Raw genomic sequence first — 20,869 nt, 5'->3', positions numbered from 1 at the left:
CAGTAATCAAAACAGTATGGTACTGGCACAGAAACAGAAATATAGATGAAGGGAACAGGAGAGAAAGCCCAGAGATAAACCCACGCACATATGGTCACCTTATCTTTGATAAAGGAGGCAAAAATATACAATGGAGAAAAGACAGCCTCTTCAATAAGTGGTGCTGGGAAAACTGGACAGCTACATGTACAAGAATGAAATTAGAACACTCCCTAACACCATACACAAAAATAAAATCAAAATGGATTAAAGATCTAAATGAAAGGCCAGACACTATAAAACTCTTAGAGGAAAACATAGGCAAAACACTATGACATAAATCACAGCAAGATCCTTTATGACCCACCTCCTAGAGAAATGGAAATAAAAACAAAAATAAACAAATGGGACCTTATGAAACTTAAAAGCTTCTGCACAGCAAAGGAAACCATAAACAAGGTGAAAAGACAACCCTCAGAATGGGAGAAAATAAACGAAGCAACTGACAAAGGATTAATCTCCAAAGTACACAAGAAGCTCATGCAGCTCAATATCAGAAGAACAAAAAACCCAATCAAAAAACGGGCAGAAGACCTAAATAGACATTTCTCCAAAGAACATATACAAATTGCCAACAAACACATGAAAGGATGTTCAACATCACTAATCGTTAGAGAAATGCAAATCAAAACTACAATGAGGTATCACCTCACACCAATCAGAATGGCTGTCGTCAAAAAATCTACAAACAATAAATGCTGGAGAAGGTGTGGAGAAAAGGAAATCCTCTCACACTGTTGGTGGGAATGTAAATTGATATAGCCACTATGGAGAACAGTATGGAGGTTCCTTAAAAAACTAAAAATAGAACTACCATACAACCCAGCAATCCCACTACTGGGCATATACCCCAAGAAAACCATAATTCAAAAAGAGACATGTACCACAATGTTCATTGCAGTTCTATTTACAATAGCCAGGACATGAGAGCAACCTAAGTGTCCATCGACAGATGAATGGATAAAGCAGATGTGTCACATATATACAATGGAATATTACTCAGCCATAAAAAGAAATGAAACTGAGTTATTTGTAGTGAGGTGGATGGACTTAGAGTCTGTCATACAGAGTGAAGTAAGTCAGAAAGAAAAAAACAAATACTGTATGCTAACACATATATATGGAATCTAAAAAAAAAAAAAAAAAAATTGTTCTAAAGAACCTAGGGGCAGGACAGGAATAAAACCTGGGATGAAGTGAGAGGGTGGCCTTGACATAGCTAGTGGGAAGCAGCCTCATAGTACAGGGAGATCAGCTCCGTGCTTTGTGACTACCTAGAGGGGTGGGATAGGGATGGTGGGAGGGAGATGCAAGAGGGAGGGGATATGGGGATATATGTATATGTATAGCTGATTCACTTTGTTATACAACAGAAACTAACACAACATTGTAAAGCAATTATATTCCAATAAAGATGTTATAAATAAATAAATAAATAAATAAATAAATAAATAAATATAAATAAATAAATGCTGTAGTGCTTTACAATTTCAAAAAAAAAAAGAAACCTACTGTCAGTATATACAAAGTAATCTTAGACCTTAAATATTGATACAATAAGCAACCAGCATATAGGAAACACTCAATATTTATTTATTTATTTAAATGGTGCAAGTATGGCTTATTAAGCTGTTCCTTAGTAAAGACGCTGGGGCTTGCTCATGGTGCTCTTAATGTACAAAGCCTGGATGTTCCACCAAAGTTTTCTTGAGCAATGACACCAGGAAGTTGACAACTAAGTGGATGTTGTACACAAGCTCATCTGTCATCTTCACATGGCCAACAGCCACTTCCAGACACAGCACCTCCTTCATTTGGAGCTTGATCATGGACTTCATCAACTTTGACCACCATGTTCTCATTGTGGGTCAGCAAGGAAGGGAACTTGCCAGCCTTATTCAGGCCTGGGCCCAGTATTCGTGGGATCTGCTTGATCAGAGACTGAAGCCAAAGAGGCATCGTACTTCTTGGCCAGCTTCTTGACCAGTTTCTTATACTTGCTGAGTTTCTTCAGCGCCTCGATGTCCATGTGGGGGATATCCACAGCCTTGGCCTCATCACAGTGCTGCTGGTCCCCCAGAACACATATGGAGAACTTGAGGCGGGGAGTGGACTTAAGCCTGAGAAGGTGCCTGAGAAGCGTTCGTCTTACTGAGAGTCACAGTTCTTCAGGCTGATTTGAAGGGCACTGTCTCCAAAACCTTCCGGCACTTGCACTGGTTCCCATGCAGGACTTCCAGCACCACCTCGTAGAGGGTGTCGTGGGAGACTTTGCTGCTCATGGTGCCTTGTGCCACGATAACCGGAAAAGAGCAACACTCAATATTTAAATGTTGAATGAGTGAATGACTCAAGACAAACTATTTCTTTATACTATTGTTTTTTCCTGGGATAATTTAAGTTGCTTTTCTTTATATATCTTTATGAAATAATTTTTATTTGTATAAAGAGAGATGAAGTAAAGGAAAGTTGCAATTGGCTTACAAAACATCTCAGGAAAATAGCTGGGTTAAACTCCATAAAAACATTAAAAAATTTTATTTGAAATACCTGTACATGTTTTGTGGGTTTTGTTTGTTTTGTTTTTCTCGGCCACGCTGAGCGGCATGCGGGAATCTTAGTTCCCCCACCAGGGATGGAACCAGTGCCCGTTTCATTGGGAGCACAGATGTACATGTAGACCTAAACAAAAGTTAGAAATATATTACAAAAACTCTAGTTTACCCTTCGCCCAGTTTCTGTATTAACATTTTACTTCATTAGCTTAATTATTCTCTCTCCCTCTTTCATCTCTGAACCATTTGACAGTAAATTGCAGACATGATGCATTTTTACCCTGAAATACTTGAATATTTTCAAGAACAAGGATATTCTCTTACGTAACTACATTGCAACTGCTGAAACAAGAAAATTAACAGATACAATGTGATGATCTAATCCAGATGTTATTAATTTCTCACCAATGGTCTCAATAAAAACTTTATAGTAGAAAAAAATATTCTGGCCTAGGTTTGATCCAGGATTACATACACATTGCATTTAGCTGTAATGTCTCTTTAGTCATTTTTTCTGGAAAAGTTCCTCAGTCTGTCTTTGTATTTCATGACCTTAACATTTTTGACGAATATAGACCAGGTATTCCATAGAATATTTCTCAGTTTGGGTTTGTCTGTTATTTCCTCATGATTAGGTTGAGGTTCTGCACTTTTGTCAGGATTACCACAGAAGCGATGCTGTGTCCTTAGTGCTTCAGATCAAGAGGTCCATGATACCAGTTTGTCCTTACTGATGATATTAACTTGGTTAAGGTGCTGTCCACCAAGTTTTTCCATTGTAAAGTTATTTTTTTCCCCTTCTGTAATTAATAAGAATTTTGTGGTTACAACTTTGAGACTATGTAGATATACTTGTCTTCAAGAATTTTTTACCCATCAGTTATAGTATCCATTGATGATTCTTACCTGAATTATTACAATGTTTTGTCAGATGCTATTTTTTTAACTTTATTATTCCTTCCACATTTACTTGTTTGCATTCTATTATAGGGAAGAGTTTTTCTTTTTAAATTTTTATTTACTTATTGATTGACTGATTGACTGATTTTTGGCCACCCCATGCGGCATGCGGGATCTTAGTTCCCCAACCTGGGATCGAAGTTGTGCCCCCTGCAGTGGAAGCACGGAGTCCTAACCACTGGACTGCCAGGGAATTCCAGGGAAGAGTTTTTCATTTTTCCTCATTCATTCATTCATTATCAGTTTGAATCCATGTGCTCCTATTTTATTCAATGGATTTTAATCCATTACCATCGTTCCTTCCCCTTCGCCTCCCACTTCAATGACATATAATTAACATATAACTACCATTATTTTTTATTTTCATGTTCAACTGTCCCAGATTTTGCCAGCTGGAGCCTCTTCAAGCTGACTCCTGGGTCTTCTGACATGTCCCCATCATTATTTGGGTACTTTTTCACTTTCTGGCACAATAGGATATCCCAGGCTTATCTTGAATTTTCTCTGCTCTAGCTCTAGAATCAGCTAGTTTTTCAGGGAGCTCTGGTTCCTTTTAGTGGAAATGGTATTTAAAAACCAACATAGGTATGCTCATTGCTACAGGGCTGTTATTGCTTCTAGAGCCTCACAGCAGTCAGCTAGGAAACATAAGCTCGTGTACACACACAAACACACACACATACACATAGGTCTATAAATGTATTATAACTATCTATACCCAGTTAACTAGCTAACTTTATAAAATCATGTGTTCATACTGATACCTGTAATTCTAGTCCAACAACACAGAATTTAATATCACGTTCCTCCTTTTCCATATTGAAACTGCCTTCTCTGACATTGAGAAATTTGGCTCCCATTATGCTCAACCTATTACTTATTTGCTCAGTTGTAGAACTCAGTAAAAGTAATGTTAGAAATGCTAAGTCATACCACTGGGTAAAACAAACCAATGACCTAGAATTCAATTTCTTTATAATTCTATTTGCCTTTAGTTTAAGCATGTATAGTCAACATACTTTGTTCAAAAGTGTGCATTTGTTCTTCTAATTTTTATCTTCAGAGTGGTTATGTTATTCATTTGCTATTATTTGACATATGTTCATTTGTATTTATATTCCATTTCAGATTTTTTCATCATTTTTTATTATGTGTGTTTGTCTACATAAAACACTAAGATGGCTCAAAAGTCAAAACTCAACAAAAAAGGTATACTCAGAAAAGTATCAAGATTTTTTAGCAAATATTTTTTCTTTATTGAGTGTTCCTTCTCCTATATTTACAACTGTGAGCCTGGACCCTTTGGTTCATTCTCCCTGTAGTCTGTGCCTGCCTGCTTTCTACTCTCCAAGCACACACACAGACATACATATACACATACTGATGGAAAAGATATTGAAAAACTACAAGATGATCTTTAGGATGAGGTATGTTTCTTCCACCTTTGGACATGATTCTATATAGAAACAATATACTTAATTTTGTTCAGTGTATGATAACCATATATGTAAGCGATCTAAAAATATTTTTTCTTGTGAAAACACCATAATGGACTACGTGGTCCAATCTCACTGTATAAAAGCAGAGTTTCCTTTATTAAGACAAAGCAACCTGGATTTGTTTTTACTTAAATACAAGACCAAAACAACACATGAATCATTTCCTCTATAAGAGGGTGACTCCAGACTGGGAGCTCATTATCCAAACGCTGTGTCAGGTCCACTCTGCCAGCCCCACTTCCTCAGGACGTGTATCTTTCATCACCTCTGGCTCCTTCTGGAACAGTAACCAGCTGCCTCTAATTGCCTCACGGACCAGGTGTGGTGGTGGTGGGCTGAGACTGATTTTTTAAAAAGCAAGAATCCGTCGTGCGAAGGTTAACTAAGATTTTCACCATTGTATTTTGAAGTCCTTGACTATGTTTTAAACTATCAGGAATCTGGCTTTGTTATTAAAACAATTTAGCTATATAAAATGTTGATTTCTTTTCCTCTCAGCCTCTATTCCAAAGGTCTATACCCATAACAATTTGATGTTTTGGAAGAACAGTTCTGTTCATTTTTGTAATTTTATATAACCTAGCTTTTGTGCAGCATGTGGGATCTTAGTTCCCCGACCAGGGATGGAACCCATGCCCCCTGCAGTGGGAGTGCAGAGTCTTAACCACTGGACTGCCTGGGAAGTCCCACCACGTAAGTATTTACTGAGTGCCTACAATGTGCCAAGCAACCCCAAGTACTGGGGATTGGGGACGTCAGTGGTCAAAACAGATAAAAATCCTTACCTTTATGGAGCTTATGTTCTAGCAGGTGTAGACAGACAATAAAAAATAAACAGCTAATTATCTAATTTGTAACAAGATGTTAAGTGCTACAGGAAAAAAACAGATCAGATTAGGGTGGCATGGGGTGCTGTTGTAGCGGAGGCAGTTAAGTGAGGTGGTGGTGAGATCTGAGCAGGCTTTAACTTGCAAAAGGTGTTCTTTATGCAGACATCTGGGGAAGGAGCACTGCAGGAAGAAGGAACAGTGTCTGTGATGTAAGGCTGAAGTGTACTTGGCTTGCTTCAGGAAAAGCAAAATGTATGGTAGGGGGTGGGGGAGTGCGGGCAGCAGAGACATAGAACCATGTGAGGGCAAAGGACTTTGGCTTTTATTCTGAGTGAAATGGGAGCCCCTGGAGGGACTGGGGTAAAGAAGCAACATAATTTGATTTGTGTTTTAACAGACTCCCCTGGCTGCCTACTTAACAATGGAAGGGTGGAAGGAAGACTGGAAGACTTGAGACTAATTAGAAAGCTACTGAAATAATGTAGCAAGAGATGATGATGGTTTAGGCCAGAATGGTAGGTAGCGGTGGAACTGGTGAAAGAGAATCTGATTCTAGGTATATTTTGAAGGTGAGCTAATATAAATTCCTGTACTGGCTGTGTAGTCTCAGAAAGAGAGGAGTCAAAGATGAAAGCTTTTGGCCTCAGCAACTTGAAAAGCAGAGCTGCAGTTAACTGAGATGGAGAAAATTATGGATAGAGTAGGTTTTATGGGGAAAGATCAGTTGTTCAGCCTGACTGGAGTACATTCAGGAAAGGATGGGAAGAGAGGAATTGGAAACAGGTATAGAAAACTCAACTATTGCTCCAAAAGGGAGGGGAATATGGCTGGTAGCTGGCAGGGGAAGTGAAGTGAAGAGGTTTATTTAGGCTGGGAAAAATTATAACAGATGTGTTTGCTGATAGGCATATTCAGTTAAGAGGGAAAACTGATATCGTATAAGAAAAGGATAATGGTCGGAGCAGCATCCTTGAGAAGGTGCGTGGGGGTAGGATATGGCACACAAGTAGAGACCAGATTTAAGCAGGAACATGGATGGGCAGGAAAATAGACTATGTGGAACCTGTGTTGGTAGATGGGTAGATTCGGTTGTGGGAGGCTGTGGAAGTTCCCTGCCAATTTAATTTTCTGAGTAAAGTAGGGAAGAAGGTCATCAGCTGGGTGGAGGATGAGGGAGAATGTGTTGGAGGCTTGAGGAGAAAGGAGGTATGAAATGGTAATCTAGTAATGAATTTAAAATGAGACCAGTCAGTATAGTTGTTCATTTTGTTCGGCTGCATGATTGTAGGCATGGAGAAGACAGAGTTGAGTCAACCACGTTTTGGTTTTGCCAAACAAGTAAGACAAAGCTAGAGAGTGAACTGAACGCAAAGGAGTGACTATAATGATTGAACTGTAAGGGAGGGTAAGGGAGGAAGAGAGGACATCAAGAGCTGAGTGACAAATTACTTAACCTCTCTAAACCTGCTTACTTATATGAAAATGTTAAGAGTGCTGTTGTGAGGCTTACGTGGGATAATGTGTTTATAGAATGCTTAACATAGGACCAAGCACTGAGTAAATATGCAGTTTCTCAAGTGAGGTTTCCCATCAGGATCACCTGGGGGATTTTTGAAAATGCTCATGCCCACAGCCCAACCCCCACAAATAGAATTTCTGAGGGTGAGGCTGGAGCATGGCTTGGTTTTAACTACCCCCCAGGTGATTCTAATGTATAGTCAGGGTGGCAAACTTCCCTGTTAACTAAATGATCTCTATTAATAATACTAACAATCACTTACTGAATGTCTCCTATGGGCCAGGCAATATACTATAGTATTATCTCATTTAAGGGCCACAACTTTTCAAGGAGGAGTTCGTGCCTGAAGTGACAAACAGTAAGTGACAGAGCCAGGGATTTCTAGCCAGTTGTCTATGACTAAGTCCCTTCCACTATAAACTCGCTACTCCAAGAATGGTTTGAGGAGCATCAACACCACCGGAGACCTTGTTAACAACACCTGCCTCATCACTGACCTTGCTAAATCAGAATCTGCATTTGAGTAAAATCTTCAGGTGATTCCTATGTATATTAAAGTTTGAGAAGCTCTGAAATAGGCCACGCTGGCTCTCTCCGCCACAATTTCCATTCTGGTGTAAGGTGGAAGCAAACAAGTCATATCCATGGACCAAGGGCAACAGCTGATGCCAACTGCTTGTAAGTATCAATAAATAGTTCTTCAAGGCCTGAAAAAGGTAATAAATGTCTAAAAAGGATTATCTCTGGAAATATTTTACTTATGAAATACTACTGAATAATATTATTCTTGAAAGATTTACACAGGTTTTGGTGGGATTGGAGGTGGAAAGGAACATCAGTACCTTAAGGAGTAACTTTTTTCTGAATCAACCAAAATTTCTGACAACCAAAATCATTGTGAACTGAACATACATAATCCTAGCTCAAATAACATCTAAGTCTTTAGAATTCATTTAAAGATGTATTTATTTACAAGATACAAGTGTTTAATATTTAATAGGAATTAAAGTGCTTAATTTTACAATGTTTCCAATTCTCTGCCTTTATGACCAAATATACATATGTTACACAATATATACACTATCTGCAAGTATTTTACATTCATATAGCTAGATGAGAAAAATTACTTTTTGTGTACACTTTCTCACATTTGAGTTAACTCTAAAATTTTGCTAATATACATTTCAAACTGATCAGTCAACAATTCAAAAACCCAGATAACACTTATTCAAGAATATCAGTCAATTGTCACTCATAAAATGAAATGCTAGTTTGGTACAACAAACAAAAACCTCCAAAGTTTTATATACAGACATGATTGCTAATGAAGGGAGACCCCCCCCAAGTGATACATTTCAACATCCATATAATGTGTAATATATAATGTAATTCTATTATCATAATGGTCCCCATAGACTATTATGTCTCTTCCCAAACCCATATATATATATATATATATCACTCTATGTATTTGGTATTCACTTATTCAAATATGCTACAATATTTCTTGATTTAATTTCTCACGAAATCTACCTAGTCTCACTAATTCAATCTGTAATGAATTTTAGGAAGGGGTAAACATCATGTAACTCTCAGTGACCTCCAATGAGTTAAAAACTATCTTGTAGAAGCCATGTGCTATTTCATCTCAAAAGACAGAAAAGACACTATTTTCTGCCAAATGTTCAGTCCAGAAAGTAGAATACAGACCATGATTGACTTTAGAGGGATTTTTTATGTCAGTAAACAGTGCAGAAAATGGTCCAATAGAATTTTTTTTTTTTTTTTTAGGTCTAAAGAAAAAGTAATGACAGGATACTAGTGGTATAATTTATAGGCCAAGGTGAAAGGCCCAGGTGTAATGCATCCCATCAGTGTGCAATTACATAGATTTACATCTTGTAGTTTATATCCCTCTGCAGTTTAAGTGTTTTTCATTTATCTTAGCATACATTGCTCTGATTTGGAGACCAAGGGACTCTTTCTGTCCACCTCTCTCTCTGTTCTTGCTTGTTTCAGTTCCTAATCTTATTCCTCTCTACCACATCAGTAAAGAAAGCAAAGTTACCCTCTCATGACAACATAATTACAGGGCATACATAAGAATGAATTATACTAAAAATCCATGTATATAATTTATGTTAAAATATTTAAGTGAAAAAGAATACTTTCTATAAAAATTTCGTTCCTATGGAAAAACAGAATTGGAAATCAACAGTGCTTTTACATATATACATGTATGCATAAATTCATAGAAAGGGTTTTAAAAGTATATCTAGTGGTCTTTTATATATCATACTCCTATTTTCTAAATCTGGAAACTCTATAGTAGATAGTAATTTGAAAATAAAAAGCAATTTGATTTTACTAAAATTGGACGAGAATGAAAAAGTAACATGATCCACTACAGATGTCCAGTATAGTCCTAAGAATAAGAACAGGTTAGCCACAGATTTTATATTAATATATTCTTGAAGAATACAAAAGTTAAGAATGAAGACATTATGACATTCTTGCCTTTTGAATTAATTTTAGCTTATAAATACCATGTGATTAATCTTAGACCTGCTAACAGGAACATTATGTGATGTAGAAAAATTTAATGTATTTTCTACTCTGCATTATAGCAAGGATACCTGAAAAAAAAAAAAAAGAAAAAGAAAAAAAGACCTTTGTTTCCTAGAAGTTTATTTGCTCCTGTTGGTGCCTTTTCCTCAGGATATAACCAGCCCAGAAAGATCATTATTACAGTTACCACAGACAATATGCTCAGAATAAGAACTTAAGGCTTTGAGTATAACAAGAAATGAGATCTAAAATTTAAAGGGGAATTTAGATCTGTTTCCTGTTTCCACAAAGAAGACAATAAAACGTTTGGTAATTTTAAAAAATTGTTGTTGTTGTTGTTGTTGTTGTTTTAATTTGGGTAGCTTACCCAGTGAATATAAGTACACCAAGCAACATTAAACTTCATGGAAAATGAAATGTAACTTGATAAAGTAGTGCAGATGTGCTTTAACTGTTTTTAACCACCCATACATACCCTTTGCAAAAAAAAAAAAAAGGCTTTAAAAAAAATTAAAAAAGAAAAAAAATAAAAAGTCTTTTGATGGTTACTTGAATCCAAGGAATAATGTTGTCCCTCCCCCATCCCCCTGCCACACATACGTTCTTTTCCCTATACTGAGCAATTTGAATCACAGTATCACTCCTAAGAGTTAATTCTCTATATCCTTGTGGCTAGGAACGTTCACATTAAAAGTTCAGTGTAAAACCCACCCTGTAGAGTTTTATTGCTTGCATACATGATGGCATTATAGATGCCGTTATTACAAAAGTGGCTGGTGGCATTTTTCATTTTTGGGTCCCTCTTAAAACCTGGAGATAAGTCTGCACTACATTTCATTGGTAGACTTTCAATAAAGCAAAATTTATGTTGAAAAAAACTGGAATGTTTTATAAAAAATAGCAGTTTTTATCAAAGAAGTATTTTGTTAAGTTTGGAGAAAGGGCACTTTAAAGAAAAGATGATTTAGAGAAAATAAAGAATAAGACCAGTATGGAATGTTGGTTTTAATAGTAAAACAACCAATTATTTTTCTAGGTTCAATTTGTCATGACTGCTCAGGTGTCTCAGAAAGCAAAAGACAGATTATTCTTGTAACCAGCCAATCACATTTTGAGGTCTTTTGGTTGAGTGTTTCTAAATGGCTAAGAGTATTCCTTTGCCTTTCTCCAAGTAAAAACATTCGTGATTCTTTAATAAGAAACAGGTAAGGCTGCTTCATTGCTTCTCATTGTGCTTGGGAGAAGAACAAGTGGAATGTGAAGACGGTGACTGGATAAGCAGAAATTCTCTTCTAATACTAATATCTACTTTTTTTTGAAAAAATTAAAGATAATGTTAAGAGCATGATAATAAATATTCTCTTTACATGAGTATTCTTTAAATAATCTAAATTAAATAACATTTGATATTTATTGAGCCAAAGCTTGAATGTGTTCATGTTACTTCCATTCCAGCAGAACTTATTTGTAGGGAAAGTGTAATCTTCTTGTTGTTCAAAATAGTTTTCAAAAATAGTCTGGCTCGTAAATATTCTAATTGGCTCTTACATTTCCATTTTTCTATCCACATTTACAAAAGTCACCTTCTCCTGATAATCATTCTACATTTTTATTGCTTCTCTTTTCTTGAGATTAAGAAAACCAAAGCATCACCTATAGCCGTAGGTCAACCTTCTCAATAACCACCCCTGAACACAAACACACACACGGTTGGCAACTAGAAAAGAGAAGCAATGTAAAAAATTAAAAATTTGTCCTTAATTTAATAGGGCCTAAGAAGCTACCTTTATCTTTTTTTGGCTCTAAGTATTTGGTTTAATGTTGATGATCATGGCTGATGTTCCTTTTACAGAGGAAGGCAACCTAATCATGCCCACTATAATTAGTTTATCTGCTCCTTAGGGGTGTGGGGGGGAAGAAAAGAGATACTTCAAATATTTCTTAAAAAAAACAGGGCCTGAATAGATGTGTGGCAATCTCAAATTCTGAGTGAATCTAATCTACATTTAAGGTGTCATCCTCAAAGGCCGAGGATAGTGGGGCCGTTCTTGTTGATTTCTAGCAGACAGATGCATTAAAAAGTAACAATTAAAAAAAAAAAGTGACAATGTTTGGAAAATGACAGAGTAAATGAGGAAAAAAAAAGAGACAGAGTGATCTAATCTTGAGGAAAGGATTAACTTAAATAGCCAACTTAATGTGAGATTTTAATCACAATTACAATATAATAAAAAGCAGCCTTTGTGACAAGGAATCACATTTTGTCTATTAAAATTCCCCAGAGGATAAAAGGGAAAAGAATGCTCAAACTCTCGTCAATCATCTTGTACCCCCCCGAAAAACCTGCCATTAAAATATTGCTTTTTTATACTGTATTTTTCCCCACTCTTCTTTAATGAGGTGGTTTAAAGAGTTGAGGATAAACTTTCTAATTACCTATCCATCCCCCTCAATCATACATTATCCCATGTGAATTTTGTTTCATATCTGACAAACGAATAGGCCCACACAGTTATCTTAAGTGTTAATTATATATAGTCCTCATTTAACCACAATTAACAGTCTTATGGGAAAGAAAAACATAACAATAAATGTAGTTTCCATATGTCCCAGTTCTGTGTAAGGTCAGGTATCTTGTACATGCTGATATTAACTGCTGCAACAATTAGAGGATTGTAAAAGGTAAAATAACCTGTATGACTTGACCATCCCAGTGACCAAAATGCACTTTATCTCAGAATAATCAAGACTGAAGCATTAATTAAACCCTCATCTTATATTTAAGTAGGTATTATTAGCACCTTCAAAGAGAGGCACTGTTTTAAATAGGCACAGAACAAAGAAAAATAGTACTTTAAAAATACTGTTGGAATTCACTAATATATCCCATGCCACATAAATTACAGCTTTTTATTATAAAAATATCAAGACCCTTAGATGTCAATCAGTTAAACATAAATCACCAAAAACATTTCTTAAGTTTAGAACACTGGTCAATTCCAAGGTAAAACATGCTGTATATTTTAAAAATAAATTAGAGACAAATATGAACCTAAAGCTGAAGAGAAAAGCATGTATAATGTGTGTATATATATATATATTCGTATTTAATACTATATATACATAACTGCTATATACTTAAGATATTTTATTCTTAGAAGTATTTCTACAAAAACAAGTATTATCTTAATAGGTTGAAAGTTTGAATACCAACAATTTGTTCTTTTTCTTTTGTTTTAAAAGAATGTACATCATTTATGCAGCTGGAGCTTTATAAACTAAATTAAATAAGTTAATAGCCTAAACTGTCCCTGTATTTTTTATTTTTAATGTGGATCTATTTTGGCAACATGGAGGTATATCTTTCAAACTATTATAAATCCTACATGTGTAAGTGAAGACATTAAAGGATTTCTTAAATGAAAGTGGCCTTTTCTAACCTGAAGTGATAGAATTGATACCAGTTTTTTCCAAGACAAAAGTACATATTCAAGGAATAGCTCATTAAAAAATGCTCCATTTTTCACATTATTTCAAACTTTATGGGTAGAATGGCTCTACACATTAATTTCAGTAAGAGTACATAAACATAGGAAAATAGTCCCCCCAAAGATGCATTTATGAGCTTGTATTTTTCAACATAAAGTGCTAAGAGATGAATAAGGAGAGCTGAGAATGTCTTGAGCTGTAAATCTTGAGATCCCCCCCTCCATACCGCGGTAGGCCCTGGAACTCAGCATTCTGATTTTCTCTTAGGTTCAGGATCATCGTCCAAAGTGGCTGGATGCTTACTAGGACCATCTGGCGTCTCACCTGTGACAGCTAAAAGGATGATTTTCAGCCACTTCTGTTTCAGTTCTTCACTGTCTGCAGCAAAGCTGTGCACAGACTTGGACTGGGTCAGTTTGAAACTGTGTGGCAGGTCTGCACTCCTCAGCATGTCATCCACAATGTAGCCTAGGAGTGGAATGGTGGCCTGGGCTCTGACATCCTAAGAAAAAAGCATGGTACATAAAGAAAAAACATGGTGAGATGTGATCCAGTGCCCACTAAACCTTTCCTACCACCATTCCACAGACTCGCATTGTGAACTCTCCATGGAGAGAGATGGGGATCCAGTGCTTTTAGCACAGTGCTTGTGTATGAGGCCACCCGTAATGTCACCTGAGTGAATTGATGAATGAGTGCTGACACCTAAATCAGCTAGAGTTCATTGACCCCACACCTCTTTCCCTGTGAGGGAGGTCCATTCAGCTCTTCATTCAGTGTAAAAGAGAAGAATAGTCATCTTATTGTACAAAACCAGCAAATGTTAATGATGATTTCATTACCAAATGCAGTTCTATTTGGTGCTTCATTCATTCATGCATCAATTTACTTATGGACAGGAAAAGAATGTAGGAAAAACAATGAAACAGAATAAAAAACCAAACAACCCAATCAAAAAATGGGCAGAAGACCTAAATAGACATTTCTTCAAAGAAGACATACAGATGGCCAAAAGGCACATGAAAAGATGCTCAACATCGCTAATTATTAAAGAAATGCAAATCAAAATTACAATGAGGTATCACCTCACACCGGTCAGAATGGCCATCATCAAAAAGTCTACAAATAATAAATGCTGGAGAGGACATGGAGAAATTGGAACCCACATACACTGTTGGTAGGAATGTAAATTGGTGCAGCCACTATGGAAAACAGTATGGAGAACAGCTCTAAAAATAGAGCTACCATATGATCCAGCAATCCCACTCTTGGGCATGTATCCAGAGAAAACCATAATTCAAAAAGATACATGCACCTCAATGTTCACTGCAGCACTATTTACAATAGCCAAGACATGGAAGCAACCTAAATGTCCATCAACAGATGAATGGATAAAGAAGACGTGGTATATATACATACAATTGAATATTACTCAGCCATAAAAAAGAACGAAATAATGCCATAATAATAATAATGCCAACATGGATGGACCTAGAGATTGTCATACTAAGTGAAGTAAGCCATATAAAGACATATATCATATGATATCACTTATGATATATATGGAATCTAAAAGAAAAAAAAAGACACAAATGAACTTATTTCCAAAACAGAAAGAGACTCACAGACACAGAAAACAAACTTTGGTTACTAAAGGGGAAAAGGGGGTGGGAGAAGGGATAAATTAGGAGGCTGGGATTAACATATATACACTACTATGTATAAAATAGATAACCAACAAGGATCTGTATAACACAGGGAACTATACTCAATATTATGTAATAACCTATAAGGGAAAAGAATCTAAAAAAGAAATATATATATATATTCAGAGAGAGATATATATATATCTCTGAATAGCTGTGCTGTATACCTGAAACTTACCCAATATTGTAAATCAACTACACTTCAATTAAAAATACATACACACACACACACACATATCTCAGCATTTTTAGTCTATTTCTAAAAGTTTTACTAGTACTTAATGTAGATATGTGTAGGCTAAAACACAACAGGTACATTAAAATTTTTATATGTTTCCAGGTGAGTGCACAATTGATTTAAGTGTTGTTGGTTTTTTAAGCACAACACAATCCATAGGTGCCTGGTGTATGTCTGCTGTTCCTATATATTTATCTCAGATCCATTCATATAAGGTCTCAAAAAATTGTTACTGGATAATGTTAATCCAAGGTTGATTTAAATTCACCTTCTCACATTCCTTTCTTTTCCAAGTATCCCTCCATGCAGGAAAAAAAAAAAGGCTTACTAATATTTCCCATCATTAAAAAGGCTCCTTCTCCTTCTTGCCTCTCCCTCTGATTCAACCTCTTCTCCCCATGCCCTTTCCTAATTCAATTCACATTTTCTCAAACCCACTGAATAGGAATGAGGGAAGAGGGCAAATGATCCACAGGCTGAAGAAATTATTGGCTATAGAAGGAATCAGTCTAAATAAACTTGAATTTTAGTTACTTACTATTTTTCAACTATAATGAAAAATAGTGAAACTGTGTGAATTCTCTTGTTCTATAGAGAAGTAATGGAAGGATTTTAAGTTCAGTGTCCACTGGCCTCCCTCCGTCCCTTCAGAAAGATGAAGTTTAGATACCTGGGGGGCACCGTACATGTACAGCACAAGAGGGTCTTGTTTGGGGATCACACACCAAGCTTTCTGCCAAGGTTTTGACTTTTCCATATATTGAAGAAAACTGCACACCACACTGTTTCCAGATACTTCTGCAGATTCAATCTAGAAAATACAATGGAAAGAAACAGTGAGAGAGAGCGAATGAACACAAAATAAACCAGATAGAGAGGTAATTCAACTTAAGGTAACATTCATAAATTACAATGTGTTTATATAAAATGCCTCCTGGGATTGTCTAGAGAAGGTTCATCTGCAATTATTATTTAAACATTCATCTAGATCTATGATGAATTAAGTCAATTTTAACTGTATTACCAGACCTGTAGTTTAAATAAAATTAAACATTTATTGACTGCTTACTATGAAGGCACTTTTCTTAGCTCACTACTTATATCATTTAATCCTCACATCAACACTGAAAAGTTATTACTTGTATTATTATGAGGTTTAGAGATGAAATAGCTTTCCTAAGATTTAGGAATTGGTGTGCTAGGATTTGAGTCTGGACCCAGAGTCTGAACTCTTAGCCACAATGCTATACCAACGTCACTATGTAAGAATGCAATAGCAAAAAGGCAAATACTTACCAGCAACCTTTGTCCTATACCTGAGATAACTTTAAAGTTTTTAAAATTGCAATAACTCTTTGTGGAGCCATGTACGGTTTTCTGCTTTGTCTCCTAATACGTAAATCACTGGCTAAAAAGGGAACAAAATCCTTTGACTAAATGATGGTTTTTATTACACATATTATGGAAAGCAACTGGTGTGCATCTATTTTCTGTCTCTCAAATCCAGTGTCATCCACTGAACAGTGCTGGTTTGCAAACTGCTTTGCTACCAGTTCGAGATAAGCACAGAAAGCAAGAGTAAACATTTAGAAACTTTTATAGCAGTCTGACTTGTGATGATACCCAAGCACATGATTGTGTATTTTACAAAAATACTGAGCTGTGATGGTTTAGAAAGTAAAACTGGCCCTTCATCACAGATAGTTTAAGAAGCATTGACTGGCAAACAATGGACTCTAGCCCACCACCTGTTTTTATATGGCCTGTGAGCTAAGCAGAGTTTTTACAGATGAACATTTAAAATCAATCTGATGATCTAGAATACTAACTTTGGACTCCAACTAAGTGAAATGTTCTCTATCTCCCCTCTCCCAAAGGAATTCCATACTTCTTATTACCATATTACAAAAATTGTACTAAATTATTACTTTTAATTTTGTCAATAAAAATTTGAGAAAATTTGTTTTCTCTCTTGTTTTAGAAGTAATAGTCTCAGTTTTGCCTTTCAGCCTGCAAAGACTAAAATAGTTTCTCTCTGCCCTTTTACAGAAAAAATTTGTTGATCCTTGGTCTAGAGGACATAACAAACTAGTTGGCATGAGTAAGTTTCAAATATATATGTATGTGTGTGTGCATATGCACACATCCACACTTATCTTCTACTTATGGACTTCACACTATAAATACATTTGATTAAATGTGTTAACCTAATAAGTAATTGATTAATTTTCCTCCAAGTACAGGTTTTTCTAGAAAACTACCTAGAGATTTTTATTTCATAGATACAGCCTGAAACTCACCCCTTAAAACAAGTTATTTGACTCATTATTCTATGCCAGTCTCATCCATTGCTGCTGTTCAGTCTTCCGAGACTGTGTTTCTGGAAGCTGCTGAAGCATGTCTTTCCACCCTCCCTGCCAGAGAAAGTCCACTCTGGTCTGCCATACAAGCAACATCTATATCCTAGAAGAATGCAGAGTTATAGTTTGTGGGCCTGTACTTTAGCCTCAAGTGGAACTTGAAGTTTATGATCCTTCTTCAGTTAACAGAAATGACTTTTTATATGTTTATACAGTGTAGAGTTCAATAAACACTCATTGATTCTTTTTTTTTTTTCACTCATTGATTCTTAAATAAATTGTAGAAATTCTTAATAAACCAAGTATGTCTATGATTTTAGATACATATGAATTTTGATCATGAGCTTATTCTTCACATATTTCCAGGCTATCTTGAACTTTCTGTCACAAAGCCCTTATTATGTAGTTTATTACTTATGTTGTTAATATCTTTGGGTGTAAAACTTATTTCAGATACTAGTCGCATTACAGTTCCTAGGTTTGGGAGGTCTGAATTTATCTAAAACATGAATCAAACTTACTTGTAAGACATTTCAATAATATTTCAACGCAGTTCTCAGATTACTGTCACTGGCCATTAAATGATTCTTTTAATGCAATAAGTTGGAAGAGTTTTTCAGGTAATAAGACTTTAAATTTTAATAATATCGTACAGTATTTTCAAAGCCAATATGATGAAACTGAGAGAAAAGCTTTCCTCTTAAAATATATATATATAGTAGTAAGTTGGGCATTAGAAGAGATGTCAATTAATACTCTAATATTTGACCACAGCTACCTTCACAAAATCAATACACAATCAGCCCTCCATATCTGTGGATGCAGAACCTGAGGTTATGGAGGGCTGGCTGTATCATGCCACTGTATATAAGAGGCTTGAGCATCTGTGGGTTTTGGTATCTGTGGGGGTCCTGGAACCAATCCCCCGCAGATGCCAAGGAAGGACTGGATTTACTCTCAAATACACATTGGTTAACATAGCACTGTCCCTCTTCTTTCTGTACAACTGAGCATGACCCCAAGAGTCAGCAATAGAACAAAAGTATAAATCTTGCTCATCATAGTCCAAATTGTTAAATACTAAGAGAAATAACAAAATATATCATTTGTATTCTTCAGAGTTAAAAAAAAAATTCTGTTTCTAGTATAAAAATCTGAAAGATATCCAATATTTAATATTTCATACCTCTAAAATTCCTTTTCTTTTCTTTTCTTCACTGTCTGTGAATCCACTTATTATCTGATAACAGTCTTTACAAACTTTGCTCAATTTACCACCATCATACTCAAGTTGAGCTTTATAATCAGAACACTTCCAACAAACCACCTTAAATTAAGAAAAAATAACAAAGAGTGAATAATCATATTTAAAAAATAACAAGATTTAAGCAATAATCAGTTATAGGTAATAATAAACAGAAAAAGTTAAATGTAAAAGGCAAATTTTTATCAGACTAACAATATCCCCATGAACATTTGGAGTATTTGTCATGTATTATAATGCTGTTTGTGATGGGCTCTGCTTGCTCATCCTTCTCTTCCTGGCCCTAAAGGTAGGAGCTCTTCAAAGGCTTGGTCCAGACCATTACACTTCATACCTTTGGACGTTTTATATCTTCCCCAAATGAATTCATGGTCTACCTTGCTCCCAGCTTTCTCCTTATCACACTTCATCCCTCCCAACCTGTTCCCCTCTCAGAGTACTCTCTATTGCTGGAAATAGCACAGCCTTCTAACCAGTTATGGCAAGTCAGAAACCTAGGAGTCATCCTGATACCTTTCTCTACCTCACCCCATAGATTCACCATGTTATAAAGTCCTGCTGATTTTATCTCCTAGATATTTTTTCAATCTGTCCATTTTTCTACATCTTCCTTGCAATTACCTGAGTCCAAGCTATCAATGTCCTGGTTTGGACCATTATAGCCTCATGACTGGTCCTTGTAGCATTCCTACTGGAGTCCAGGCCACTACTCTAAGATCCCCTCCAAGTTATTTTCCAAATAGCATCAGATGCTTCCTTAAAAATGCTAATCTGATATATTTCTCTTCTTTTTAAATTTCTTTAAAGTCTTCCCTTTGTTCTTGGATAATGAACAAATTCTTAACCGTGGCCTATAAAGTCCTGCATGATTTACCTCTCTTACTCTATCTTCAGTGACACTGGCTTCTAACAGCTCCTAGAGTGCTCTGCTCCCTCCCTCTCTCATCGCTGCTTCAGTGAGTTAACTCTTGCTCATCCTTCAGATACTGACTCAAATTTCACTTCCTCAAGGAAGACTCCTCCAACTTCCAGAATACAGCCCATCTCTTATCACTGTGCTATTAAAGTTCCATATGCTTTTTGCATGCACTGATCACAATTTTTAATCATATACTTGTGTGATTTTTCAATTAATGTTTGTCACCCTCACTAGGCTGTAAGCTCTATGAGAAATTGTCCTTGTGTATTTTGCTAACTATTTATAGTAACTGTTTAAAAAATAACCTTGCAGTTTAAAAAATTATCTTCTTGGGGACTTCCTTGGTGGTCCAGTGGTTAAGAATCTGCCTTCCATGCAGGGGACGTGGGTTCAATCCCTGGTGGGGGAACTACGATCCCACATGCTGCGGGGTAACTAAGCCTGCGTGCCGCAACTACTGAGCCCGCGCACTCTAGAGCCCGTGTGCCACAACTAGGAGCCTGTGCACCGCAATTACTGAGCCTGAACTCTCTGGAGTCCGCATGCCACAACTACTGAGCCCACGTGCTCTGGAGCCCGCATGCCACAACTAGAGAAAAGCCTGCGTGCTGCAATGAAACATCCCACATGCCACAACAAAGATCCCGCATGGTGCAACTAAGACCTGATGCAGCCAAATAAATAAATAAAATTATCTTCTTGCTTCTAGAAGAATATTTTCCCTCATTTATAGTGGACAAACTATATTTAAGAAATATAAATATTAGTAAAACTTTCGGTTTAGATTCACATCATGTAAAATTCATAATAAAAAATTGTTCATTGTTTTCTCATAATTTCAATGAAATTACCCTAGGATTTAAAATTAGACATGTCTGTATCTGCAAATTCATATCAACTAATACTTATTTTCAAATTATGTC

At 36.1% G+C, this 20,869-nt stretch overlaps 1 protein-coding gene and 1 pseudogene across 2 annotated transcripts in view; both read right to left on the bottom strand.

Moving 5' to 3' along the window:
• Positions 1 to 1,675: 1,675 nt before the first annotated feature.
• LOC132372474 (large ribosomal subunit protein uL1-like) lies at positions 1,676 to 3,321 on the bottom strand (annotated as a pseudogene).
• Positions 3,322 to 7,953: 4,632 nt separating this feature from the next.
• The window catches only part of FGD4 (FYVE, RhoGEF and PH domain containing 4), a 214,824-nt gene continuing 201,908 nt past the window's right edge, over positions 7,954 to 20,869 (bottom strand). Inside the window, exons 15-18 of one of the 2 annotated variants that reach the window (XM_059935621.1) lie at positions 18,950 to 19,090; positions 16,074 to 16,214; positions 13,784 to 13,961; positions 7,954 to 8,109 (exon numbers count right to left, since the gene is read on the bottom strand). In XM_059935621.1, coding sequence (XP_059791604.1) covers positions 8,039 to 8,109; positions 13,784 to 13,961; positions 16,074 to 16,214; positions 18,950 to 19,090 — 531 coding nt within the window. In that variant the 3' untranslated portion in view covers positions 7,954 to 8,038. Of the gene's footprint in view, positions 8,110 to 13,404; positions 13,962 to 16,073; positions 16,215 to 18,949; positions 19,091 to 20,869 lie in introns of those variants that run through there. The other variant, XM_059935620.1, reaches the window with a different exon arrangement.

This window comes from Balaenoptera ricei, chromosome 10 (assembly GCF_028023285.1).
Source record: "Balaenoptera ricei isolate mBalRic1 chromosome 10, mBalRic1.hap2, whole genome shotgun sequence".
In the NCBI taxonomy this organism is placed as follows: domain Eukaryota; kingdom Metazoa; phylum Chordata; class Mammalia; order Artiodactyla; family Balaenopteridae; genus Balaenoptera; species Balaenoptera ricei.
Note: the sequence above shows the minus strand (reverse complement) of the source record. Positions and strands in the feature narration are given on the sequence as shown.